The sequence below is a fragment of the Desmodus rotundus genome, chromosome 2 (assembly GCF_022682495.2).
Source record: "Desmodus rotundus isolate HL8 chromosome 2, HLdesRot8A.1, whole genome shotgun sequence".
Lineage (NCBI taxonomy): Eukaryota > Metazoa > Chordata > Mammalia > Chiroptera > Phyllostomidae > Desmodus > Desmodus rotundus.
In genome coordinates this window covers 139,288,710-139,316,653 of record NC_071388.1, presented here as the reverse complement: position 1 = coordinate 139,316,653, position 27,944 = coordinate 139,288,710, and the positions used below count along the sequence as shown (strand labels likewise).

The following is a 27,944-nucleotide window of genomic DNA, read 5'->3' as shown; positions in this document are numbered from 1 at the left end:
AGCTCAAAGGCCACCTTTGCCAGCTTCCCCTGCAGGTAGACGTGGCCCTGCATCTCAGTTTACCAGACGATGTGGGCATCAAGATTGTATGGGACTTCTGGGAAGGCTGCTTTAAAAAAGCTGATTCAGCGGGAGAGCTGCTTTTGCCTCATCTCTGCTTCCTCTCTGTTTCCTACACTTGGAATGTAAACTGTACAAGCCATTTTGGTGGCCTTGAGATGACCTTGAGGAAGGAAGTCACGTGCTAAGGACAGTGAGTCTAAATTTAAGAGGCTCGCTTTCTGTTGTGACAGACTACCTCAAGTGTCTTTATGTAGAGGAAAAAGAAACTTGCATCCCGTATGTGTGTTAGTTACTTTAGGGTAGCAGTTCTCAAACTTGGTGGCCAACGAAATCACCTGGGGTACTCGGTAAAAATGCAAAGGTCCAGGTCCTGTGCTACTTAAACGAGCCTGGGTCTCTGGGTGCAGGTGACACCGACACCCACCAATGCTCCCAGCTCTCCAAGAACCAATGCTCCCGGCTTTTCTGTTCTGAGCTGCCCGACTTGACCTCACAGTTTCATTCCAGGGACAACCCCGACACACGGCAGTCAACAGCAATTCTGTTAACACCAATTTTATTTCATTTCTGCTTGGAAGTAGAGATCAGGTCTGGATGGGGGGGTCATTGCCAAGATCATTGCCCACCCACCCATCTGGGAAACGGCAGATGGTGGCCATGTGCTGCCTGCTCAGGAGCTGCCCGGCCTTCCCCCTGGCCCTGGCCTGTCCTGCTCCTTGAATGGTGCCAGGGTGCAGCCACCAAGCTTCCGCCCTGGACGTTTTAGTCTGAGCCTGAGCAATGCTGTCACCTCCTCTGGCTGCAGGCTCCAGGCTCCTTCTGGTCACCTTCCTTACCTTGGTGCAAAAAGGACTGGATCAGGAACCACTGCTCTCTCCAGTTGCCCTTGGTCCCTGAGGCTTTGTCATGTAAACTTGCCCTCCCTGCAAGCTAGCTTCCTTAGTGAGTGCTTAGAGTTCAAGGACAACATCGGAGCCACCCCTCCCATCCTAGTTACCTGTCTGTTCTCCTAACCAGTCACCTCTTTTCTATTCTCTCAAATACCAAAGGACTGGCTTGTGCTGTTTCCTTCTCTCTATGAAACTGTATTACTCCCCCTTTGGCTGCAGAACAATATTGGGCATGTGGATTGTGGAAAGAGACATTTACAGCCCACTTATCTCAAAGAAAAAACTGGTCTGGATCCAACTAGATACAAATTAGCATAATTCTTAAAAGCTCCATTTGTTAAGTTCAGGTAGTAGTTATAAAAATACGAGTTTTTATTATCTGGCTCTCGCTTTATATTTGGTTCCTGGGACTTAACCACCCATGTCTGTCTGTTCTGAGGAAAAGCAGTTGACAAACGGGTAACGCCCTTTTGGATTCCAGATCCTGAGAGGAGTCCCACAGACAAAAGAAAGCTCAGGTGAATCATTCACCACACCCTCACCTAATCCTGCAGGGATCCTGTTGCCATGGGGCCCCAGCTGGAAGACCCCAGGGCTCCAGACTTGCGTTAAGGACAGGCCCAGGTCCCTGATGCCTGAACCCCAGGGCTGTGGAGGAGCAGAGCTGTCTCCCACCTGCTGCAGGTCCAAACACACGCAGGTGGGAGCCCGGCAGGGGCAGAGCTCTGCCCCAGACAGAAACACACAACACCAGGGACTCACTTCTTATTTATTTCTGGTAATGAGTGGAGTTCGATGAGCCGCCTCCTCCTCCTCGGATGGCGTGAACAGCCGTGGGAGACGACGCTGGGTAATGTCCCGGGCGGATGGGCTTGGCTGTATCCAACCAAGAGAAAGGAAAGAAAAGACATTCAGAAAGGGCTTGCACAGCCACACCCTGACTCCTTCAGGCCACATGTGACAAACAAGAAGCATAATTCTTACCAACACTGCCATTCTCCACCACCACCCGTGTTTCTGAGAGCAGGTCTGCCCCCCCACGGGCAGGCAGCTAGACCAGGGCACCCCAGGGTAGGAGACACAACTTGCATGTCGATTCCACGTTAATTCAGATTGAGAAAAGTTGGAAACAAAGGACTTCCAGTTTTAGTCTGAGGCTGATCCACAGGCCCCCGTGGGGTCCAAGAGCACCTGTGTGCCCCCTGAAACTGGATGTAGAATTCTGCCTGCGGTGCGTTTTTCTGGGGAGAGGGCCCACAGTTTTCACTCAGTGTTCAAAGGGTACGAAATAATAAATGCAAAGGGTAAAAAAATCCAATGAGCTACTAAAGTATAATCTTAAAACTAGGAACATGAAGTTGCAGGTTTACAAAACATCTGCACAGCACTATCTGATGGGCAATAATATTACATGTTACTGGAGATGTTTCAGTTTTTTGAAAAGCCCTCTAGAAAACACCCCTAAACCCCTTTTGGTCCTATGGCTCTGTCCTGAGAACTATGACTCAGCAGCTACACAGCATTCCTGCAGGGGCAGGAATCCAGTCTGGAAGGGGCTGGACACCCAGGCCCCTCCCCAGGTTAGAACCACACCCAGCCTGGGAGCCAGGACAATTCCAAACCTGCACTTGGGAGCAGCCTTCCCCGAAGCTGCTGGCTACAGGTGCTCCTTCAAGGCTGGCCCAGCCAGCGCAGCAGGGAAGGGGCCTCCGGCCTAGCTGAGAAACAGCGGTATACTCCGGTATGTCTGGCAGCAACCACCCAGGTCGCCTCAGAGCACCAGTGCCTCGGGCGGGCGGAGTCCCGGTCTTTGGTCAAGGGCCCAGGGGAAAGGGACACGACAGACAAGAGGGCACGTACCAATCTGGGCCGAGTGGGCCCTGCGAGCCATGTTCTTCGCTCGCACGGCCTCCTTGATGCGATCCACCTCCTGTTGGTAGCGCTTGCGGTCCCGCATGGCGTTCTCCTTGGCCTCCTTCAGCGCGCTCTCCAGCGCCTTGACGCGCTCCGCGGTGGCGCGCAGCCGCTTCTCCAGCTTGGGAAGCTCACAGCGCAGGTCTGCGTTGTCCCTGACCAGCTGAGACCAGAGGAGGATGGTGGGGAGTTAGGGGGATGGGGGCAGCGGGGTGGCAGGAGGGGTAGGCCTACCTCGGGGGACACAGACTGTGACAGGAAAGCAGCTGGAAGCAGACTCTGCTGCTGCCTGACTACCCCCGCCAGGTGGAAAGTCCTAACGACCATAAGCTCCGGGAAGAATAAAGGAAGATAAATATCCCGTTCGCTGGGACTCCAATTTACTAAATACTCATTTGGGGACTGAGGTTTGCACAGGAGGTGGGAGGAAAAGGCAGAACTCTGAACACCCCACTCCCCAAACCCCACAGAGCTCAAACTCAATTCCTGACACTGGTTTTGATAAAGTTAAGTATTTTACATACAAGGGAGTCACGGAGGACGAAAGGATTTCAAGGACCATTCTGGCACTGACGTCCTACAATTATCAGGGCCTCCTGCCCGCACTGCGGCCAAGTCTAGCGGGGCTGCTTTCCAGAACAGGCAGAGAAGCAGAGGAAGCTGCACCACTCTCCTACCTGTTTGTGAACCTTAGTGAGCTGCTCCAGGTTATTCTCCAAGAAGGAAATTTTCTGCTTCTGGGCAGCACTGCCCCCTCCATCGTCGCTGTCCAGCTCTACACTCTGCGTCAACACCAAGGGGTCAGCGAGACAAGCCCTCACACCACCCACCCTCAGCCCAGCTTCATGTGGGCCATACATTCTTAAAGCTTTTTTTTTTTTTTAATTCCCAATTCCACTACAGGTTATTCTGAAAATGAAAATAAACAGAGGTTGTCAAAGTTTAGGCTCAACAACCTTCCCAAATAAGTTCCTTGGTTGGTGTCGAAAGTGTTAGAATTGTTATTTTTTTAGAAGACTGAAACGAAAACTTCCAATCTTCTTTTGAAGCATATAGATCAGTTCTCTTTTGTGACATATACCGCTTCCTTGCAGGTCGATAGAGACTTTTCTTTTCAAAAGGAGGTGTCTCAAAACTCATTTAAAAGAACAAATATGAAAATATGAACCCAAGACCTAAAGGTGTTGCAAACATCACAACTGAGGAAAGTCACCAAGCTGTGGGCAAGTGTCTTTGCTCACTGGGACGTCTCGGTGGCCTCTGCTCGTCCCTTCAACTGCCACTTCTATTAAATCCTAATGAATTCATCTCAAACTAATCACAGCATCCAAGTGCTGTGCTGGGTAAACTCTTACATGTGTCGGAACGTGAGGTTGGCAAAAACAGTGCCCTCTAGGTAGCGCCCAGCTGAGCAGCCAGACAGGGTACGAAATATACGTGCAAACACAAAAACAGAATAGCATGCTTGCTTCGTCTTCATCTGACTCCAGAAGAGCTCATCCTCCTCCTCCTGAGAATCTCACACCTGTGTCTCTTCAGTCTAAAACAGGTTCTCAAACTTCACGAGGAGGAGAACGCAGATTGCTGGGCCCACCCCCAATCTCTGATCCAGTGAACCTCAGAGGGGCCTGAGAGTCTGCATATCCAGCAAGCCCCCAGGTGATGCTAAAGCTGCGGGCCAGGTGACCACACTTGGAGAACTACTGGTTCTTCCAAGAGCTTCCTACCATGAAATCAGGGACGTCAGATCTTAAGCTCTTCGCCCTCCTCCGGACCACCTCCTCCCTCGAACGGAGCCTTTTCAGTTCCTGTCAAAACCTCTGGTCTCCCTCTCCATCACCTCTGCTCTGACCTCTCTCCTGCACCTGGGCCAGGCCCTATGGCCATTTCCAGTTTGATGATTGTGGTCTCTGCTTACCTGCCTGACCGTTGCCATTCAGGCCTTGAAATCTCCCATCATCCTCCATCCCCTTTGCTTCATTTTTATTTCCAGGCTTCCAAACTCACTAGAACCATGCTGTCAGGGGCCACGGCAAACCCGGTGACCCTTAGCTGGACACCCACACTGCTGCCCAGCAGCCCTTTCACTCATCCCTAGCAAATTCCCCCCGAGCTACTTGAGCCTTCTCTAGTCTTCGTGGGCCCCCCATTCTCTTCCATCTGCATTGAGGATGGAGCCTCCACACTAACAGAAATCAAAGTTGTCAGATGCATCTCTTTCTACTGTTGCTATTTCCCTGCAAATGTCTCCATCTTGACTTTGCCCCTTCCCCTTACTAAGCCTAACACATCTGTCTGTGCTAGTAATTCTGACTCTGTCAATACCCTCATCCTTTTTATATACTTCACTTTTTCCTTTGGCTCCTTCACACACACATGCACACATGTGCACACAAGCACACACTTTATTAAGTGTAGCCTCCTTCCATCCTATTATGCCTCCAGATGTGGCCCATGACCCCTTGTCTATCGCTTTTTAACATCTTAAAGAGTAGCCTCCTTGCTGCTTCTACTCTCCTCCCTTCTTAAGCCTCCTCAAGCTGCTCCTGGGGTTCACCATATGGCGACTCCCCACAATCAGTGTGTGGCAGGAGGACCCAAGAAACTCAGATTCAGGAGACACAGACCTGCATCTCACCCCTATCTCCAGCTGTGCCATCTCGGGAAAGGGACTCAGCCTCTGAGCCTCCCTCCACATCCACAGTACGGAGCACTGAGAACCACTTATGTGGTTGCCGAGAGCACATGAGATATGTTAACGTGCTCCATACACCGTGACCCAGCCGCCCGCGGCCTCCTCCCAGGCAAACCCGAGGGTCTTGCCTCTCCCCTCTCTCGGCACCCAGCACTGCTCAGCAGGCTTTGGGGCCACACTGTACAAAGAGATGCTCTGGGCTGTCCCCGTGTCACACACAGTGGCTGTCACACTGCAGCCAGATCAATTCACATTTATTTGAAATGAAGGCCAGGGAAAGGATTATAACTTCCTTTTACTAAGAAGGGAAAATCAGATGGCAAAGTGTTCCCAAGTAATTTCTGCCTCCAGCACATTCTTTTAATAACATTTGCTGTCATGAAGTAATTAATGTTTAAGCATAACCAGCCCCAATTTAAGCAGCTGACATTTCATCTGAAAATGATCCTTTCTGGCCATCTTCTCAGTCCCATTCACACAAAATAGAACTCACTTTTTTCACCCGAGCGGTCAGATCCTGGACAAAGAGCTTACGGAGGTTATGCAGAGTCTGAAGTTCCCGAGACTGGAAGAGAAGACGGGTAAAATGCCCCGTAAGTGGGGGGACACACTGAACCTGTAGCACATCTGGCCCTGGACCCCCTGCTCTGCAAGCCCACAGTCTATGCTGTGGTGTCCCCGCACTTCGTCCAACTCCCCCACCACACTCGTCACCCCCCGACTGGCGTTATCTCAGCAGCACCCCGAGGTGTAGAGACTGGGGACTCACACAGTGAACTACAAACCAGAACAAAGCCTGCTCGTTTGCTCTGTTCTAAGTGGAACCTTGTTTCCATCTCAACTACAAAAATTCAAAAGTTTTCGCACCCAAATTCCCAGGGGCTATGTTACCAGAATGGATTCCCTTTTTCCCCTAATTTCTCAACTATAAATTACATATAATGTCAACAAGTTTAAATGAAAAGGCAGCCACAAATCCTCCCCACCTGCCAACTGACTGACGCTGTTCCTGTCTCCGAGCCCGCCCCGGCCCTGCTCCGGAGGTCTGTTCGCTCTGTGTCACTGAGCACGCGGCCGAGGCTCCCACCTGGTGGACCTGCCACCCAGATGATCCTGGGCCACTCATCTAACCTTCCTGTGCCTCAGTTCTCTTATTTGTAATGTCAAAAATAGTAGCTGCCTCATGGTTGCTGTGATCAAGACGAAATAGATGATCTTTAATCTCTCCCAATAGTTCCTGGAACATAGAAAGTGCTCCGTAAACATTAGCTCGTACTAATTTATCGATGTATCATACTTGACAGCTATTTCCTCGTTAGGCTTTCATTGTTTCTTTTTGTTGCTGTTGTTAGTTTTCAGTGTAACTAATTTCTTAGGGACATTTTCCCCCATTTCAAATTATTTTACACAAATGAACCTTTACAAATTAGGTTGGTGAGACAAGCGCCTGAGTCAAACCTGCTGACCTTTGCTAACAAGATCAAAAAACAAAAATACTTTCTTCCATTTAAGTCTCCACATATTATGATTAGTTCCTTGAAAAATATTTTCCCATAAAGGAGAAGAAGAGAGATAAACCCGCATTTATATTCTTCAGTTTGTCTAAGTCGACCTACTTTAACATGAAATGTCCAGGGAGGAAGCTCTTTCATGCTCACAGAAAAAAGGAAGAGAAGGCTACAAAGCTACAGAAACAGTAAGTTTCTTGGAATAAAGATTGCACGTTAATTTAGGTCTTATTACTGGATTCAACTCTGCAATTTGGTGTTGAAATAAGCAGTACCTGAAGCCGATTGCTTCCTCCGATGAAGCAAATTACTTTCTGCAGGAAACCAAATGGGCCTGCTGCTGTGAATGCCGTGCATGTGGAACCTGCCCGAGGCTCCGCCACCGTCCAAGGCAGGTGTGGGGTGCAGCCCAGGCACCCATTTCTGCAGACACGCTCCTCCCCGCCCCTGCCTGAGAGAGCTCAGCCGCCAGCCCCCGCCCCCTGCCACGCATGCCTTCCCTCCCACCTCGGGATTCTACTACCGACTCAACTGTAATCACAGTGCCGGTTCTCCATGAAAAATGCCACCACGCCAAGGGAAATGAGAAGTCCTGCTGCCTGGTCACAGGGACAGGCACTTCCTCGGCACAAGTATGGAATGCTATAGAATCCTGAGTTTGGGGACCTTCCCTCATGTTTATTTTTAGGTGAATTCAACAGTTTGGGAGGAGCAGCGAAAGCCCTTTAAAATAGTTTATAAGTTACGCTTGTGCACATTTATGCTTAGGCAGCTCTCACTTGGCTTCCTACGGCAACAGACCTTCCTCCGTCGTGTTCATTATCGCACCCCACCCTGCTCTCCTCAGATCTTTCCCCACCCCAGGCCACTGCCTTTGTGTAAAAGCTCAGGGCTCAGCTTCCTGTTACAGTGGACGGTGGGGGGCCCAGAGAGGTGGGAACGGAAGCCGTAGATGTGGCAGGAGGAGGGCCCGGCCCCAGAGCCCAGACAGTGCCGTCAAAGCAAGACAGCTGCCGGGGTGCCAGAGACACTCAACGGCCAGTTGGCCTTCTCCACGCCGACCCCTGCAGCGGGGGTGGGGGGGAGTCCCACCCCTGGTGGCAGTGCCATCCCCCACCCTGCCCAAACACTTTGGGGAGGCAGAACAGGCCTCAAGAATAGTCAGCCAAGGATGGCGAGCCTGTTTCTGAAGAACATTTACAGCTTGGGGAAGATTGTGCTGGAAAGTGAAGGGAAAACATCTAAGACTGAAAAACGGCACATGCCGTGGGCTTCCAAGCTTAGGTTTAGAGAGCACGTGTGCGATGTGAGTGCTGAGGGAGCGCCGGAGAGAAAGCAGGAGCCGCCTGTCAGTGGGCTGTCTGTGCGAGTGTGCGGGTGAGTGTGGGAGCGGGAGGGAGACAGAACCTGTGGACAGGTGTCGGGCCAGTGAGGAAAATATGTATTCACACATCAAAAAGGCAAAAGAACGTGCTTGGGAGTGAGCATCAAAGAGAAGCCATGAGAGTGACAGGGGATGTGGGGGACTGTGGGTAAACGTGTGAGTTCAGGTGAGTGAGTGTGAAAGTGAACGCGTGTGTGACAGTGATATCATATACATGAGAGTGAGGGACTGAGTGTGGATGCTTTTCAGTGAGTGAATGTGTGAGGATGTAAGCGCACGTGGACATGTTCAGTGGAGTATACTGAGAGCATTTGTGCAAGGGTATGAGTGTGCAAATGAGTGTGGGTGTAAGCAAAGGTGTGAGTTGAGGGTGATTAAGAATTGACAGTGAATGAGTGCATGAGAGTGACTTGTGAGTGGGCAAAGGTGTGAGTGTGTGAGAAAGTGTGAATGATCATTAGTGAGCGTGAATGTGTGTGAGTGCTATGGGGGTGTACCGAGTGTGTGTAAGTCATAAGTACTTGTGTGCGATGAAGGTGAAGGCCTGTGAGTGCACAGATGAGCGCAGGTGTGAGAATGTGAAAGTGAGGGCCTGTGGGTGTGAGAGTGAGCTCCCGTGAGCATGTGTGTGGTATGGTGTGACTGTGTGGGAAGTGTGACGATGATGGGGGGGGGTGCGTGTATGTGAGACTGGGCGACTCTACATGTGTGTGAGTGAGCACATGAGAGCCAGCGCAGTAAGAGGGACTGTCGGTGCGAGGGCACGGAAGGGCAGGTGTGGCGGGGTGAGAGAGCATTCTGGAGTTCATGGATGTAAAGGAGGACAAGACACAAATATCATTTATATCTGGCCGGTGTGAATACACTAGCATTTTCATGTTCGATATTTCTCTGATTTTGTACAATTATCTATGATTATGGGTGTTACTTCTCCAGGAAGACAGACACAGACAGAGCAATTCCATGGCTTCACTCCTGTCCGCCAAGTTTGAAAGGTCCTACTTCCTTTCAACAGCAAAGGCTGCGCCCTCCGTTCCTCCACCCAGCTTCCAGCTGCAACTTGCTCCGCCCAGGAGCCACGAGCAGCCTCCAGCCCAGCCCTGAGCAACCACAGCCGACAGCCTGGGGCCGCCAGGTTCTTGGAGGCGGGCTCAGTTCCACATAAATTCACACGACACGCGAACGGAATAAAAATGTGTGACTGCATTTAAACAGTGTCTCCGCTGTTATGACATGCGATACAACTGAGCATTTGGGGACGGCCTGCCTTCAAACACAGGCTCTGCAGCACCTGAAAGGGCCTTTGAGGCCCACACAGCCGGGCAGCCATCCTCCTGAGCAGCTGAAATGGAAGCTGACCAGAGGAGCCAAACCCAGTGAATTTAGACGCAGCAGGACCCTTCCAAAGGTGAGTGGTCCGTCACTGCTCTGCCCTGAACCCTGAGGGTCTCAGGGCAACTTGGCTTCTCTGTGCCTGATTCCGGCCCACTCTTTACCTGGCCACAGCCACACTGACCTCCCTGCTGTCCCACAACACACCAAGCACAGCTCCCCTCGAGGCCTTGGCATGAGCTGTTGCTTCTGCCTGGAAGGCTCAGCCCCACACATGCCCATGGCTCACTGCTTCAAGTCCCTGCTCAAACGTTACCTCCTCCCGGAGCCTCCCCACCCACCATGCTCAGCACTTTCTACAACCACCCAATGGAGCTCTTAATTTACTTCCTTATTATTCGTTGTCTGTCTCCTCCAGCTAAAAGTAAGCTTCACAAAAGCTAGGATCTTTCCTGTTGTTGATTATGCAGCCCAAGCACCTAGAAGAATGCCAGCTCTCAGCAGGTGCTCCATAAATATCTGCTGGATATTGAATGGAAGTAAGTCACAGAGTGGAGAGTCTATAAAAGTACAGGCATTGATTTGCAATTTAGTTCAATTCTTACTCAGGGGTTCCAGGGTTACCACTACGGATGGGTGGATGGGTGGGTGGGTGGGTGGATGGATGGGTGTTTAATCATTCTGTCAGGAGGTAGGGAATAAATTCTACAACTCACTTTTCCACAGTGTATTTTATGTCTCAAATGACACGTGAAAGGTACGCAGACAAAACTTTAGAATAAACTAATTCAACATATTATAAACTAATCTGGTTTTTGAGGCTAAGATGAGTCGGCAAACACGGTGACATACCACTGTTTCTTCCAGCCCTTTGAGGTCCTCCCTGGCTTGCTCCCTTTTGTCATTGAGCAGTCTGAAAAACAGAAAGGAATCATGAAGTGCCAAAGGGGCATCGGAGATCTCTGCAGACACCACTGGCACCTGCGGATAAATCAGCACAGTGAACCAACTCACACACATCGCCTTGGTCTGTTTTTAAACTGGCCCGACCTACCCAGGGTATCTGGTTATCTGCCTCACAAAAGCAGACTTGCTACGACTTTGCTGGGATGAGACAAAACAGAGAAAATGTTTAGTGCACTCACAAGAGCTTTTCCAGTTTCATCTCTCTCTCTTGGTCCTCTATTTTCAGCTTGTTATAATCAGAACTGAGCTTCTCTTGTTCCAGTTGCAGTTTCTGATTCAAACTGAAATTGAGAGGAAAAAGCAATACATTTTACATCAATCTGAAATTCCAAGTCCTCCAGCTAAAGATGCGGTTCTGTTCCAACCCCGTTAGTTCTGTGCAATGAAAGAGGCAGTTCTGGAGGGTTTTCAGGGATCAGGGAACAAACCCACACCTCCCTCCCTGCCTGAGTGCAGACGAATTTCTGGGGAGCATCTGAGAGGCATGAAACGCAGGGCTTTGGGGATATATTTATAGTTGGCTTGCGAGAGAGCTTCAAAGGAAAAATAATGAGACAAGAAAAGGCTGATATTTTAAAACAGAAAGAGCGCCTGTCAGAAAATTCTACAGACGTCATACACCCACTCAGAGAACCTTATTTGGCCATTTCGACCTTCCCTTCCTCTCTAGTCCTGTGTTCTGAAAACACCTCCTGAATCCAAATTCCTGGCTGACAGAGAGGCAGGTGCACTGGAGAAGTCCTCGAGCAGGGAACAGGGAGGAGACTGTGTCTAGGGTCTCTGCAGAAAACCAGCTGGTTGGGGGCGTGTGGCCAACAGTGACATCGGCCCAGCAGTCACAGGCTCTGGGCATGGCCTCCAGGACTGGAAAGGGTGGACCGCGTACCCTCTGAAGGAGAACGCCACGGTCCCCTTGAAAGGCACAGGCCCAGAAAACATCCCACCCACTAGCTCGCTCTCCAGCCCTCCCTCTTTCTCGCCTTCCTTCCTCCCTCTTTTCCCTTCCAATTGAACATTTTGAGGGTGACTAATCAGGATAATGAACTTGAGACACACTTGAAGGAGAAAGCACCACATGAGACACAGCCCAGCAGTGGCCCAGAGGAGCGGGGAGAGTGGAGGCTGCGGTGGACTGTGTGCGGGGCCCCACCCAGTCGCTCACACTTTTGCTCCAGTTACCATTCTCCTCTTTTAAAATGCAAATGTACTGTGGGAGCAGCCCCTACACGTTGGAAGGAGATTTGGATCAGCAGTCTGGAGAATTAAACTCCAATTCCAGTTTGATTCCTACTTAGTAGTGTGACCCTAAGTAAATGGTTACACCCCGCTCCCCATATAGCGGCTTCTTCATTTACAGAAACGGGAGGGGACGGAACCTTCGGTCTAGATCTGGGGGACAGCAGGGCGAGTGGTGGGAGGAGGACTGGAAAAAACCAGTATTTCAACAAAACTGGTTTTCTTTGTTTTCCTATGCCTTTCATTTGGGGCATTAAAAACATGATTCCATATAGAGGTTCAAAAGTTGCTAAGAAGCTCACTGTGCAAAGAAATGTAAAGGAGCCTCGGGAAAGGATCCTGAAGGTACCTCCCCGCTGGGTGACTGGCGTGACGAGGAGGAGGAGGGTGAGAGAGGAGGGCGAGGCCATTACGGACCACGGGCTCTCCAGGGGCTGGACAGCACGGGAGCAGGCCTCGAGAAGGCGTCACCGGCGCGCAGACACGTGGCACCGTGGGTCCCTGAGAGGTGTACGTGTGCAACCAAGTGGCTTGGAGCTGTGCGGTGTGCGTGCGTGCGGCGGGGGGAGGGGGGGATGTGGCAGAGCTGCCTTCTCAGGAGTGCTTTTTAACCTCTCTGAACCTGAGTCCGGACCAATTTAGGGTTTGGGGAGGTTGCATTTTTCAGTGTCCCCACCTACTGGGACATGCGTCTGCCTAGATGAGTCACTAGTATGACCCCGCTCCGCAGGGACTGGGAAGGCAGCCGGGCTCGCCTGCCACCTGCCCCACCAGCACCCCTCAAGGCTCCGTTCCAGATGGGGGAACAGGCCTGGGGAACAGCATGTCTCGCCGCCACGGCCCCAGAGCGGGCCCAGAGCCCACAGGGCCGAGAGAGCAGAGGCCCTGGCGGAGAGCCATGTCCTTGCAGGCTGGCCCAGAGCCATGCCCACCCCCACGCCCCTGTGCCAACTCACTCCCGAATCTCGTCGATGATCCTCTGCTTCTCCTCGATCTCGTCCCGGAGTCGGGACAGCTGCCTCTGGTGGGCCTCCCGGTGGCTTTCCATCTGCTGCTCCAGCGCCTTCTGCGAACCCGGCCGGGAGACCGTGTCAGGCCCTCGCCAGCCCCAGCCCCAGCCCACCTGGCGACAGGCCCTGCCCACACCTCCCAGCGCGGGCAGGACCTTTATTTTTTAATTAAAAAGTAAAAAGTAAAAATCTTATCTTCCAATCATTTTTCCTACATTTTTCTTTACTGTTTAAACTGGAACCAAAAATAAAGATCTCTATGTTTAAGATGGAAATTCAAATTTGGGGTGTTTCTTGAAAAAGGTAGAGGGGAGAGCTGTTTTCTTCCGTTCAAAGGAAGGCCAAGCATTTCTTCAGGAGTCAACCCGACAGTGTGGCCCGGGCAGGGACCGGGAGGGGCTGCTCCTTCCCTCTTCATCCGGCACAGGACAGAAAAACCTACAGACGCAACATATGACTGCCACCCCCAGACACCCAGGGTTTCAGGACACCTCCGTGTCCCACCCATTCCTGAACTGGCCACGCTCGGAGGCCGGCCCTGACTGCCGGCTGGGGTCCCTCCCCACTCCCTCCCGCGCTGCCACACCAGTGCTGAAGGAGACGGGTGTTCCTAGAACCAGAAAACTCGGTGGAAATGCGTGCTGGGCTCCGGGGCCAGGCGGCGCGCACCTTCATCTCCTCTGCGTCCTGCAGCCGCGTCAGGTGCTCCTTTTCCTTGTCCTGGAAGCTGACTTCGTGCATTTTCTCTGTTTTGAATTTTAAATGACGATTTCAGATTTAACTGGGAGTACTCACACCCGAAGTAAAAATTAAAAAACAAAGACAGAAGAATGGTAATGGCATGAAACATCAGCTTCTATCACCAATTACAACCATGGCACAAAGGAATGTCCCTCTGGAGGAGGACTTCCGGCTAAAGCAAGGCTGACCGCTCCTGGGACATCACCTAGGTCCTGGTGCGGGGGTTGGGGGGCGACTGTATGGGAGCGGGGCTAATTCGGAGTGGGCCACTCTACCACTGCCTCCCCCCTCACGCCTCAGAGTACTGGTCCCCACCCCCCACCTCCTGAGTGACCCCTGAGGCAAAAACCTGTTTTGTATATTATAAACGTGCTTTGCAGATTATAAACGTGCTGTATAGATTATAAATGTGCTTGATAGATCGTAAATGCTTTGCAGATTATAAAGCACACTGTGAATCTTAGTGGCATTTGGATTGATGCCACTATTAGAGTTCCAGAAAGATCTAATTTACCTCCCATGGGTGAGCTATTTATTCTCTTTAAGAATCTGGAGTAGGAAAACAATCTAAGGATAAGAACAAAGAAAATAGAAATAGAAAATAACATTCTCCAGACTGGACAGGAAGGCCCCATACTTGGGACAAGGCTGCTGTGTGGCATGCCTGGGGGGGCAGGGGCGACAGTCCCGGCCTGTTCTTGGTCAGTCCCCCCCATCACATGGCACCAGGGGCAGCTGGGGGGGGAGGGGGGAGCAAATGACTGAAGGCAGCACCTTCAAATCGTTAAGCTCCCCCTCTAATCGTTCTACTTTGTTTCAGGTTCTCCTGCTTCTATTTTGTCTCCACTCAGGGGCAGCACTGCAGAAGCCATTCACAAGAGGAAGAAGTCCCTTTCTGTGTCAGGTTTTGGGTGGAGCATTCTCTTCCTAACATTCATCTGTTACCATGTAAAGAAAACATGACAAGATCACAGCAGGGCTGGGCATATTCTCTTTTTAAAATTTGCCTTGGCATTGAAACAAGATGTATTTACTGAGCAAATAACTATGCAATAATAAAGGAAATAGAAGAGGATAACGTCGTCACCAATCCTATTACCCTATCAAAGCCATTTTCATTTCAAATATTAGTTTACGGCCCTTGAAGCACAGCAGCCACTGATTTCTCAGCACTGCAACGGCGAGACAGAAATCACACAGTGTGGCTTTTAATCTGAGGCTGCCCGTTGAGCACTGCTGCAGCCTTCGCCGACTTCACCTCCAACATGAAAAACATGCCATACTTCATGTAACTGCTGGACATTTGGTGGCTTCCTTTTTTTCTACTAATGTAAATAATTCTGCAATGAATATTTGAGAGTTGAGGATCAAAAGGCATGAAAAGTGTTATAATCATTACATATGCTTTTCCAGGTGCCTCCCAAAGCACTCCACCAGCTCTCCCTGCAGCCCGCCACGCGTGTGCTCCCAGGTGGCACCACGCACATGTCTGTGGCCCCGTGCTGGCTTCTGCCTGTCGTCGCCCACCTCTCCAGATTTCTTCTGTTTATTCAGATTTACTGAGTGCTTCCCATGCGTCAGGGACTCCCCTAAGCAAAGGCTGCCTGACGAAGGGAAGGGCTTCTTGGAAGGATGGAGGGTGCAGCTGAGCTGAGGCACGGGTCGGGCACAAGGTAGATTTGCCTTTAGAAGAATCCCCTGGGTGGCAGCACAGTGGCCGGCCTGGAGCAGACGGGGGCGGGACCCTCGGTAGATGGACGCAATCACAATTCTTAACTAGATTAAGGGCAGTGACAAGGAAGACGGAGATGAGCAGACCCACAGAAGCATCAGGCGGGTCAAGCAGGCCTGTCCAAACCGAGGCTGTAGGTAGAGGAGCGGGGTTCTGACTAGGGCGGCAGGGGGGACCGAGGGAAGTGGGGAGTGGAGCAGAGACAGAGGGAGGGCAGTCTTCTCGATGATTCCTTCCCCCCTCCCCAATTACACTCTTGTTTTTAGTTGACTTAGAAAAATAGCTTTAATTAAGCAAAATGACACATTGTGAGTTCAGTCATCCAGAGAGTGCCTGATTTAGGCTGAGAGGGTTTGACATCTGCAAAGCAGTCAATCATTTACCTTGGGCCCGGAGCTTGGCCAGCTCTTCACTGAGCGAGTCTTGGGACTCTTCCAGCTGCCTCCTCTTCTGTTCCATGTTCTGCATGTAGTCTGTCAGGGATTTGATCTTGGCTTCGTGCTTTACATAGCAGACAGATAAAAAGGAGTGAATGACCAGCCTGTGGTCATCTCAGCTTACCTGGGACTGTCCAACGGGAAAATGCAATGGAGGAAGCGTTCTCGAGTCCCTTTTCGAGTTCCAGCACTCCAAGTGCAAATATTCCGCCCTTTGCTTAGAATCTGGGATCACTGACTGACTAGCAGAGTCCTCTGTTTCTCCCCTGTACTTCTCTGCTTCACCCCCGACACACCCCTCATGGCCGTGCCCCTCCTCCCCACCCTTGTCAGTGAGACACCAAAGCCCAGGCTGTTTTTCCTCCTAGAAAACGGTACGCTGGAGAGAAAGGGGCGGGGGAATGCATGGGGCTGAGGGCTTCCTTCTTTAAAACCGCACCTCTGGATGGCGTCTTTGTAAGTCAAATATGGCTTTTCTTTTCCTGTCTCTCAAACTCACCAATTCCTGTCCCATGGGCTTGGCATTTCACATTTTCCGCTCCCTGGTAAGCTCTCCTCCCACCCCTCCCAGACAGGACCTGGCTAGATCCCTTTCTCACTCAGAGCCCATCGTTTTCTTAAAGAACCAACCTTCTACAGTTTATCTTACCCATTTCCTTATGTGTTGGCTCTGTGAGGGTAGAGTACATGCTTAACAAACATCACTGGTGGGAGGAAGGAAGGAAGGAAGGAAGGAATGAATGGGAGTTCCTTGACAGGATGGGGACAGTAGTCACTTCTAGGCAGATGGAAATCGCAGACCCTCCCCCTGCAGATGTGCAGGGTTCACATTTCGGCAGAAGGACCCAGCAGTCTCAGCTCTAATCTCATGAAATGACCTCTGGGAAACGGGACTCTGCCGAAGCAGTGGCTTTACAGCTTTTGGTGAAGAGGATGAGTGTAAACAAAGACGACAATAGCATTTTAGCTGGCAATATTTTGTCAGCTTTCTTAGATCATGTCAGAAAATAGACAGCCAAAGCTTCTGTCACTTTTGAGCCCTAGGGAATAGTGACTGAACTTCAGCTTTCTGTGCTGTAGCAGAGCATAAGGTAGCACCTAGTGGGAAACCGTACGCGTTGCTAACGTAGAAAGCCCTGCCTGACTTAGGCATTCTTTAACCCCAACTTCCAGATATTCTTGACGCCCGTCTCACATTCCCAAAGTCAGTGTTACTCCGAAGACCTGGGCACCTGGAGCCCCAGTTCTGGGCGCCAAACTTTATAGCACCCCACTTGGGCCTTCCTCTGGGTGTGCCCCATTCCAATTAGCAGTGCCCGCCTGGAACCCACACCCCCTTCTGCAGCACTCTGAGCGCTGGACCGCCACTGGCTGCTGCGACAGCCCCCGGGCCACTCCCGGGCTGGTGCTCCCGCTCCCTCGTGCACTGCAATGGATCACAGACGACACAGGTGCACAGGCCCTCAGTTCCCAGGAAGAGCAGATGGACTTGGACGTGGAGGCTGGCACACCCAGATGGAACGAGCACACAGAGGCTGCGGGGCCTGTTATTTGCGCTCTGGCTGGGGCCTCCAAATGGCAAGCGCAGGACTGCCCAACGCACGTGGCAGCAACATCGGAGGGGACCTGGGAGTCATGCTGGAGGTGCGCTGCGCCCAGTGTTTATCATTGCTCTTCACGGTTCTTAAGAACTATAAAAACCGTAAAACAACACAGCAAGCCCAGGAAAAAGTGCTATAAATTTCACCCATAAACCACTCTAACTTATCAACTATTTCCTCCTTACATTCCCGGTCTTATCTATGAGAATGCATATTTCACAGATTGGCAAAGCATATGACAGGTACTACTCAACATTTCATTTGCATTATTTCATATAACTATACTTTCCAAATGGCTGGGTTTAATAATTTTTATTTTATTTTTCCTTTTCTTTGAATTCATTGGGGTACCACAGGTTAACAAGATCACACAGGTTTCAGGCACACAATTCCACAACACATCGTCTGTACACTGTGCTGTGTGTTCACCTCCCCAATTAACTCTCTGTCCATCGGCATTTAACCCCCTACGCTCTCCTCCACCGCCCCCCAGTCCCCTCCGGCATAATCATTTTATTTGTAAGCAATGTACTATTCTTCCATATAACTTTACATTACTACTCTATCAATAAATATTTGCGTTATGTTATTACTCTATCAATAAATATTTTATTTTATCATAATATAAGTAATATTGCATTTAACATCTTTAATATAAGCTTTAATTTTTTAATCAGGAAATGATAATATTATATAGAACAAAAATTTTTCATTTTTAATACCAATTAAAAATACCATAAGTAAAATTACTGGACCAATGTATGAGGTCTGTCCAGAAAAAGTCCAGCCATTGTTAATATAACGAGAACAGTTTGTGCAACATCAATGTAACCTGGCTGCCATGGAGAGTGGACTGGAATGTGCATGTGTGAACAATGACGACTTCACTGTACTAGTCAGTGGGGGTGGTAGATGCCGTTGAGTGAGCATGTGTACTGTGTGGCTGTCACATTCAAGAGACTGAGCAAGTAGAGCAATGAATCTGCATCAAATTTTGCCCCAAGCTTGAACATTTCTCTACTATTCAGATGATTCAGAAGGCCACAGCTATGGGCAACTGGTGATTGGCAGCTTCCTCATGACGATGCGCCCACTCATGCATCATATCTCCTGCAGTTTTTTTGGTGAAACATCAAATCACCCAGGTGAGTCAGCCCCCCTACAGCCCAGATTTGGCTCCCTGAAACTTCTGCCTTTTCCCAAAACTAAAATCACCTTTGAAAGGGAAGAGATTTTAGACCATCGATGAGACTCAGGAAAATATGACAAGGCAGCTGATGGCAATTGGGAGAATTGTGTGAGGTCCCAAGGAGCCCATTTTGAAGGGGACTGAGGCATCATTGTCCCATGTACAATGTTTCTTGTATCTTGTGTCTTCATCAATAAATGTCTCTATTCATATTACACGGCTGGATACCTTATGAACAGACCTCATATATTTATATTTTTCATGGCTTTTGATTCCCAAGGTGCTTTCCAAAAGGACTGACCAAATCAGACTTCTTTCAACAATGCATATAAATTTCACTATCATACACTAGCATGGAATAATCTTTTCAAGACATTTCTGCTTATTACGTTAGTTATGAAATGGAACCTTGATGTTTTGATTGCATCTCTCAGATTATTATGGTTGCAGAAAAGGAGGCTGCAGATGGTTCCGTGATTACATATTACTGTATGTTTAAAAGCATAACGGAACAAGTGCGTGCTCATCTGCCTCAGTCCTGTCCGATACCCCACTCCGTGCTGACACATATGTGCTGCCCCAAATGACTGCGGCTGTGTTCATGCCTGGTGTACCACGGCGAGCAGCACACGCTGGACCACCCACAGATGCCTCAAACCCCAAACACCAAGCTCAGATAACAGTGACAGGCGAGAACTGCGGCTGTCTTCTGGAACCACCTTACTGAAATGAAAATGCCCTTCCAATGGGAAGAACAGCTGCCTCCCTCACTGAGCGAATGAAATTTCAAGCCCTGCGGCTCAAAAATCCCTTCAAGGCTTTGGGTTCACGTACACTTCGGTTTGTGAACCAGCTCTGCCTTTCACCGGCTCCATGAGTTTGGACACTATATATAATCATTCTAAGTCTGAGTTTCCTTACTGGAAACACAGAAACAAGAATAAAACCTGCCTACCAGAATTTTTTTAAAAATCAAGGGAGATTATGCTTATCAAGTGCTTAGCACCGTACAGCACACTGCAGACACGCAAGGTCACTAATGACGGCGGCAGCCACAGCAGCTTCTGTTCTCACCCAGGAAACTGGCCCTGGCGTCGAGGTTAAAAGATGAAGGAATACCGCCTTAGCTGATAGGAGTTTTAGATTTCACCCAATATTTTCCACTTATTATTGTGTTGGCCAAAAAGTCCTTATGTTTTTTCCCCCATACAATGGCTCTGGTAGCACTTACTTGTCTTTAACTTAATTTGAAACAATTTTGTTACATTGTATTGTGACAGCTGTCATATCAGCATGCATTTAAGAAAAACCTTATGAAAATTGGTGAATTCTTGTGCAACCATTTTAATATTAAGATGGAAGAAGATACACAACATTTTCAGCATATTAGGCTTTATTATTTCAAGAAAGGTAAAAACACAACCGAGACACACACGAAAGATGTGTGCAGTGGATGGAGAAGGTGCCGTGACTGATCGAACGTGTCAAAAGTGGTTTGTGAAGTTTCTTGATATTATGGACACTTTGGCCAAATAATTCTCTGCTGTGGGGCTGTCTCATGCACTGGAAGATGTTTAGCAGCACCCCTGGCCTCTACTCAGTAGAAGCCAATAGCAGGAGATAGCCGACATACTCAAAATATCCAAATCAATAAAGTTATTGGTGAAAATGAAAAATGTGTCTTTTATTTTACAGAAAAAAACCTAATGGATTCTTTGGCCAATCCAATCTCTCTCTCTCTCTCTCTACATTTCTACTTACCTACCTATGTGCATACCAACTTCCAGCATAGCTAGACAAAAATATATAGACACATCCTTTAAAAAGGGACTGACGTTAATTCATGTAACTCACAGAACCAAATCCAGCCTGGGTGAAGAATAAGCCTGGGGCGTCGTTGCCTGGGGAGCCATGGACAAGTCTTATGTAAAGCAAAGCTCACCCATATCCCCAGCATGCACCATCAGCCCCAGGAAGAGCACGGGGGAAGCAGATTTCAGGAGAAGACGGGCGTGAGACGAAGAGGAAAGTGTGACCTACCTGGGATATGAGCAGCTGGCAGGCCGCCAGCTCCCGCTCGCTGGCGTTCATCTTCCTGTTGGAGTCCATCTGGGCGCTCTCAAGCTGTTTGCTGCGGTTCACCAGGGACTTGACCTCCGACTTCATCTTGCTGATGTACAGACGGGCCATGGTGAACTCCTCCTCAATGACTCCATTCACGTCTGCCAACTGAGCACAGGAGGAAGACATGCAATCCCGGCCTGTAATTTTCCGAGGTTCACGGGGCCCCCGAGACCCTTGGGTTCCCAAGATGTCTGTGGGCTCCTGGTTAAGAATCCCTAATTATAGGACCTCAAGCAGAAAATGATCTAAAAAGTACTTATAGGTTCAACCTCAAATTCTCTGAAACTTCAGGTGAAACTTTTAATTAAAAACCTCCACTAAACATAATCCTCAATCAGCCAGGTTTTTCTTTACAATTGATTTTTAGGATAAAAGAGATAATATCAAAAGAAAAAAGGCACCGGAGATTAAAATAAGAGATAACTTTGAAGAATGTTCCATTCGATGTCTTACACCTTGTATTTCTAGACCAGCAGAGAGCCCCTGTAGGAGCTCCTCTCCAAATTTCCATTCTAGTGCGCTATACAGTTCTCCACAGCGCGCTATTCAGACAGAGTAGTGACCTCACGGCTTGAACATGTCCAACTAAGGGTTGAAATAGAAAGGATTGTCTGTACAGTCCCCAACTCAACAACAACAACAACAACAACAACAACAACAACAGCCCAATGAGGAGGAACTGCCATCACCCAAAGCGCCTCCAGATGCAGGTTTTCTGCATGACTCCTCCGTACTGCCAATCTGCGTCTCCTTGCCTCTCCGTGCCTGTCCCTTTCAAGCAGACAGGAATCTACCTTATTACTTAAGGTCATCTGAGAACAACAGTCTAAACCACCTTTAGAAGAGAACTTGGGACAGCCAGCATGATCTCATATTTGGTTTCTAAGTTTCAGAGCTCTGCTGGAAACAAAAATGACATAAGATACTTGGGCTAGAAACCCATTTGCTGAGAGGCGAACATGCTCTTGAAGGGCAATTGCCCAAAAGAGCAAAGTAACTGTGCATATTCTGTTTAACCACCAGAGGGCACCCTAGCACCTCAGGAGAAAACAAGAGCACAATCCAGATCCCAGCCCACGAACAGAGGCTTCAGCTGGTTCTAGGACGATTCTAACCACGTTTTTGGGGGTTTTTTTGATGTTCCACAGTATACTCTAACAGCCCATTTTTGTCACTACTGCTGGTATTGATTCATCATGTGACTATTTCTTCAGTAAACATTTAAGAGTTAGGAATACGGAATTGTGTATCAACCCTGAAAACTGGTAGCAGATAGCAAGTACACAAACAAGACAGCACGCTGAACACCTGTAGTTTGGAGTCTACCCTCCCTTAAGCATTCCACTGCAGTGTTTGTTAAATCAGTGTCAATCAACACAACTCAGATCTACGTCAACAGCAAGAAAATCTACAAATATCAACTTGTGATTCTGTTTTAATTTAAGGGAGGTTCTTGCTCAAGCCCGTTACCTTTCTTACTGTGAGAAATGTGTCTACCAACACCACTCCTCCTTACGTGTTCCTTTTATAATCCAAAAACACAAATAAAATGAGTAAGAACGGCCTGCAATCTTTAAACTTTTTTGGTCTCCTATCTTTGTGAGTGGTTGAATGTGGAACAGAGATGAGAAACTCATTCTGTATCCTGCCCCTGCAGCGGTGCCCTGCATGTTGTCCTCTTTTGGCAGAAAGGTAAGGGAGCACCCATATCTTCCGTGTGGAATTCACAACCCACACCAGCTGCTGGTGGCTAACCTCGCTGAGGAGCAAACCCCTCCTCCTCCGCAGGTCTGTCCTCAGGCGAGAACACTTCTCTTCTGCACCCAGACCCCATGTGAACTGGGGAAGGACAGAAGTGTACGCAATCACGGGCTTCCTCCTGAATGGGTACTTCCTCCCCCATACCAGAACCGTAACCTCTGAAGACTACTCTTATCCTAGGAAATCTAAAAAGAGATCTTGTGTCTATGCCTGATTGAAAATAAAAACAGTATTTCAAACACGTGATTTTAACTGTAAGATTTCTTACCCCTTAAGAGTTCATATATTTAGTCATTAAGTTCAAAGTTTTCAGTAATTCTAGTACACTTGTTTCACAAGGAAGAGTCAGAATTTGTTGCTGCGATGATATTTCTAACTCCCCGGGGCCTGCCAACGACTCCGGCAGGGAAGGCTAACCGTGGGACCCAGTGCGGGCGACAAGTGCAGGAAAAAGGGCTGCCTGCAGGTGCGGAGACAGCTGCTGCCTGCCCCTTCTCTCCGCCTGGAGGACGAGTCACCGCCACCCACACTTACCCACCCCGAGCACGGTCCGGCTGTGCCAGGGGCCATTTCTAGGCCAGGTGAAGGTAAGTGAGGTGACCGTTTATATTCTAAGATACAAAAGTCAGACTGGGACTAAAAGAAGCCTGTGAGGGTGAGAGAAAATTACGCAGCCAATCCACCCATTTCATTTATTCTACCTCTATCCTCTTAGTTCCTGGTTGGATTCCTGAAAAATCTTTGTTTAAAATTTAAGGCAAACCCAGGGGGAAAGGCACAGGAAAAGGAGAGGAAACTCACAGAGTTTCCCGACAGAGTAATAAACCCGACAGAGTCAACACTGGAATCATCACATCATTAGCTGGTCTCATCTTGTTTTGTTGACTAAACAAAATATTGCCGGACTCTGTCTCAAGACATGACTGAGCTGGAGAGATGAGCTCTTCTGTCTCCTAACTGTGCGGGCCTGTCGTGCTCTGGGAGTGGCGGCGGAGGAGGCCCACTAGCAGGGACCTTGTGGGAACTAAAAGGGTTTTAAGAACAAACATACAAGACCACTGAAAAAGATCTCCTAGATTTGTTCATTTTCTTAGATCAAAATAATTATATCAATTGAGCAGTCCTAACAATGAGGAAAGTAGCAGTAATAAGTGGGGCTTCATCAAACTAAAAAGCTCTACACAGCAAAAGAAACCATCAACAAAATGAACATGCAACTTACGGAGTGGGAGAAAATGTGTGCAAATGACACATTTGGTCAGGGACTAATATCCAACACATATTTAAAACCTCATAAATACAATTCAATAGCAAGAACAAACACTCTGATTAAAAGTGGACAGAGGATCAGAACAGCCGTTTTTTCAAAGACACACAGATGGCCAACAGATACATGGAACGGTGCTCGGCATCGCGAGTCATCAGGGAAGCGCAAATCAGAACCACAGTGAGATCGCACCTCACACCTGGCAGAGTGGCTGTCGTTAAAAAGGCAGAACCAAAAGCGTTGGCAAAGCTGTGGAGAAAAGGGAACCCTAGTGCACTGTTGATGGGAGTGTAAATTGGTACAGCCACTATGGAAAGCAGTATTCCTCAAAAATGAAATTCCTTAAAAGTAGAACTACCATATAACCCAGCCACGTGCTGCTGGGTGATAAGCGCAGGAACTGAAATCAGGATCTCACAGGGATCTCTGCATTCCCACACTCTTGCAGCACTACACACAACAGCCAGAACCAGAACGTGGAAACAACTGAAGTGTCTGTCAACAGATAAATGGATAAAAAATGTGTGTATGTGTGATGGAAAATTATTCAAACTATTCAGACATAAAAAAGAAGGAAGCCCTGCCATTTGCAACAAAATGGATGGACCTTCAGGATTCACCCCCAAGTGAAATTAGTCAGACAGAGAAAAACAAATAGTGTATGATATCACTTACATGTAGTATCGAGAAAATCTGAAAACATCAAGCCCAGAGAAACAGAGAGCGGAGTGGTGGTTACCAGGGGTTGGGGGGTCGGGCGGGTGTGGATGGGGGAGTTATTGGATAAAGGATACAAACTGCCAGGTGCAACAGTAGCAAGTCTGTAGAGTTAATACGCAGCACGAAGATTACAGCTAATAAAACTGTATCATATACTTGAATGCCACTAAGAGACTAGCTCTTAAATGTCCCCATCAGAAAAAAGAAATGGTAACTTGTGATAAAATGAATGTGGTAGATTATGCCATAGGGTAATTATTCTGCAACATATAAATGTATCAAATTAAGACATTGTACATCTTAAATTATACAATGTTATGTGTCAATTATATCTCAAAAAAGCTGTGGGGGGTGATTATCTGCCCATAGGATAGATCTAAGAAATACCTGTACATGTCATGTCATTTCTGAGCTGACAACCTTCACGATAAGCTGGCTCCCTTGTCATTTTACACAGCAGGGAAATGAAGCCCAGACAACTAAGTGGCTTGCCCAAAGTCACACCACTCCTCCCTTTAGATCTCATTGCCTCAATAAGGAAATCACAATTATAAGAAAGAAAAAAACAATGATTAAGACTATGATGCTCTACCAGTGAGAATTATCAATGAAATTAACTAGTTATTAATGAAATTAACTAGGGCAGCCAGTGTCTGGAATCCAAAAATATCTTTAAGACATCCAGTTGAGGATTTAAAAATAATTTCAATCATACTTCAGATTCCCAGAGGTAAGGACTCTTTTTCAAGTGTTGAAGCGCCCAGACACTCCTTGATTTCATTAGCATTTTTCATCAGCTCTATTTTAGAACTTAGCATAAAAATATCTTCCTTTATCATTATCAGCGGCAGATGCTAACCTCCCATAAATCAATTCCACCTTCATATTTCAAGGGCCATTTAATCACCCAGACGTCAGAAGTTTATAGCTCAACACCAGCGTATGCTTCTAAAAATTCTTCTAAATCATCAAATATAAAAGCACCAAACTGCAGCTTCCCAGGGTTAATCCTATAGTACCTGAGAATTCTAGGCTAAAATTAGATTCATTCATAAAGGTTCATGAAATATTCAGTTACAATAGAGGTTCCATGAAAGAATGATTAGGTTTTGCAAGAGATCACACACTCTAAGCCCAGAGCTGGTAACCACCCAAGAAGGACTTTCTAGGCTTTCCAGAAATGTCTATGAACAAACGTGATCTGGAGAGCCTTTCTAGTACAATCGCAGCTCAGAAACTGAGTGTTCCCACAAAGCAGGCTACTGCAGCATTCGGCCGTTTAGAAGTCGAACGGCTAAATTCAAAGATTTGGGTTTTAGAGGCTTGTGAGGTGAAAGCTGAGCAATACAGCACCACTTTCCAGCTTGATTAAACCCCCAGTTATCAACGGCCACTCTGTGCAAGGTGCCGTGTTATGATTACAGAGCTACTGCAGTCACACAATGTGCCATCGGCATGAAGGTTAGACCAACGAAACAGAATGGAGGGACCAGAAGCAGTGCCACACGCTTCTGGGCGTGGTGGGTCTATTCGCCGTCTTCTGTGGTGATGGGTTCGTGAGTATGTACCTAGGTCATAACTTCTCAAACTGCACACTTAAAATAAGTACAGCTTATTTTATATCAATTACACCTCGATAAACCTATTTTTAAAAATGTGTCTATCTAATTTTTTCAATGGCATCTCTATGTTGTGGCAAGTTTTTCTTGGCTGAGAACTCTATTTATTCTCTCTTCCCTCCATTCCTCATGGACAACTTTATACCACCCCATTCTTCCCACACCCCTTCCTTCCCTGGCATCAATGGCACCAGTGTGCGTAACACAGGGGATTTATAGTTGGCTTAAGCTAACTATCAGTAATCCTATTTCTCTGCTTTCCTAGCTTCCCTTGCAGTGTGGGGTGACCCACTTCTGGCCAATAAGGCATAAGGGGATGTCTAGGTGACTTCTGGGATATAGTTCCTTCCTGAATGAAACTGGCTGCTTTTTCAGCCCATCCTGCCTTGAAGGTAGTTGTGTTAGGATGTGATGATTGGTGCTATAGCAGCTATCTTGCTACCATGTGACAAAAATCTACAGATATGAGAAAGTAACAGGCTAAGGGAAGCATAAAGGAAAGAAAGTAAAGGCCTGGATCCTTGCCATTGTTGAAACAATGTACCAAACCAAAATTTGTTTCTAAAACTTTAATAAGCAAAAGAATGGCTTGAGGAATCTTGTTAAAGTAAAGATTCTGATCAAGTAGGCTTGAGGTGGGCCTGAAAGTGTCTATATTCCCAATTAAGTTCCCAGGAGACACAAATCACACTCTGAATAGCAAGATTCTACACTTTTCACACTGTGAACAATTAAAAGTGACTTTGCTTTCAAGCCACTGTTAGAATCCTATACCTTTCACCTAAAAGCCTTCCTACTTCATGCTGATTGGTTGGGGAATCTTCTCTCTGTTGGGTTCCCACAGAAAAGGAGAAAAACAATACTGAGACTGGAACTGCTGGTTAACCCATCAAACTCCCAAGTGTCTGTGACACTGGCATGTAAGTTTGAGGAATAAACCCATCTACATAACGTCAACCCAGACCTGAAGCCATTTCCGATACCGGAAAGGTAAATTTTTTTCTCTTCTTCCTTACCTAAATAATCATTCACTAGTCATTCACTCAGCCCTTGAATCCTTCTTACTCGATATCACAAAGCACAAGGCAGACGCGCAGCACTGTGCTAAGCACTGGATACTGAGGAGAATAAAGCAGAGACCGCTTGCGTAGGACATGCCGTTACAAGCACTACAAGCACAGGCAGGCAGAATGCAGAGGGGCTAACTTACCGTCTTGACGTCGTTGGTGCCGATGATTCCACCTATCTCCCCCAGATCCTTCAACAGCAAATTCAGGATCTCAGTAGCTCTCTTTTTCTGGTGGTTGCTAAGCTCTTGAAGCTGGCTCAGCTCCCTCTGTGTGGTTGTCAGTGTAGTCTGGAAAATACATTTCCACAGCAAATGAGAAGGGTTGCCCATCGACTTTATACACTCAGCACGGCAATGAATGACAACGTATGTAAGATGGAGCTCTGTTCCCATTTCACGTGATTTCAATAAAAGGGTCCTTTTAAGTCACACGATCGTAGAGCACTGCATTCTCTGATGAGAAAGGGAATGTGTCTTGGCCTGATATGTTACTAAAAATAAATGAAGCCCAAAAGGAGCCCTTAGGTTTGTCAAATGTAATCACATCTCCCCACCCACCAGGTGTTCTGTGTCAGCTCACGCATGTTCTCGAGGACCTGCACACGCCTGCAGGCACCCCTGCCCCACTTTCGACAGACCTGCTCCCTGGGCCACTTCCCAATTCCCGTCTGACTGCAGTCTGGGAG

The 27,944-nt window shown here is 48.1% G+C and overlaps 1 protein-coding gene across 1 annotated transcript in view; it reads right to left on the bottom strand.

The window, feature by feature from the left end:
• The window catches only part of KIF5C (kinesin family member 5C), a 148,139-nt gene that overhangs the window by 13,770 nt on the left and 106,425 nt on the right, over positions 1 to 27,944 (bottom strand). The window contains exons 15-25 of the mRNA XM_024569709.4: positions 27,400 to 27,546; positions 20,739 to 20,927; positions 15,855 to 15,972; positions 13,668 to 13,744; positions 12,945 to 13,054; positions 10,932 to 11,033; positions 10,639 to 10,699; positions 6,056 to 6,127; positions 3,545 to 3,649; positions 2,814 to 3,030; positions 1,716 to 1,829 (exon numbers count right to left, since the gene is read on the bottom strand). Of these exons, the coding sequence (XP_024425477.2) occupies positions 1,723 to 1,829; positions 2,814 to 3,030; positions 3,545 to 3,649; positions 6,056 to 6,127; positions 10,639 to 10,699; positions 10,932 to 11,033; positions 12,945 to 13,054; positions 13,668 to 13,744; positions 15,855 to 15,972; positions 20,739 to 20,927; positions 27,400 to 27,546 (1,305 nt within the window). The 3' untranslated portion in view covers positions 1,716 to 1,722. The remainder of the gene's footprint in view (positions 1 to 1,715; positions 1,830 to 2,813; positions 3,031 to 3,544; positions 3,650 to 6,055; positions 6,128 to 10,638; positions 10,700 to 10,931; positions 11,034 to 12,944; positions 13,055 to 13,667; positions 13,745 to 15,854; positions 15,973 to 20,738; positions 20,928 to 27,399; positions 27,547 to 27,944) is intronic.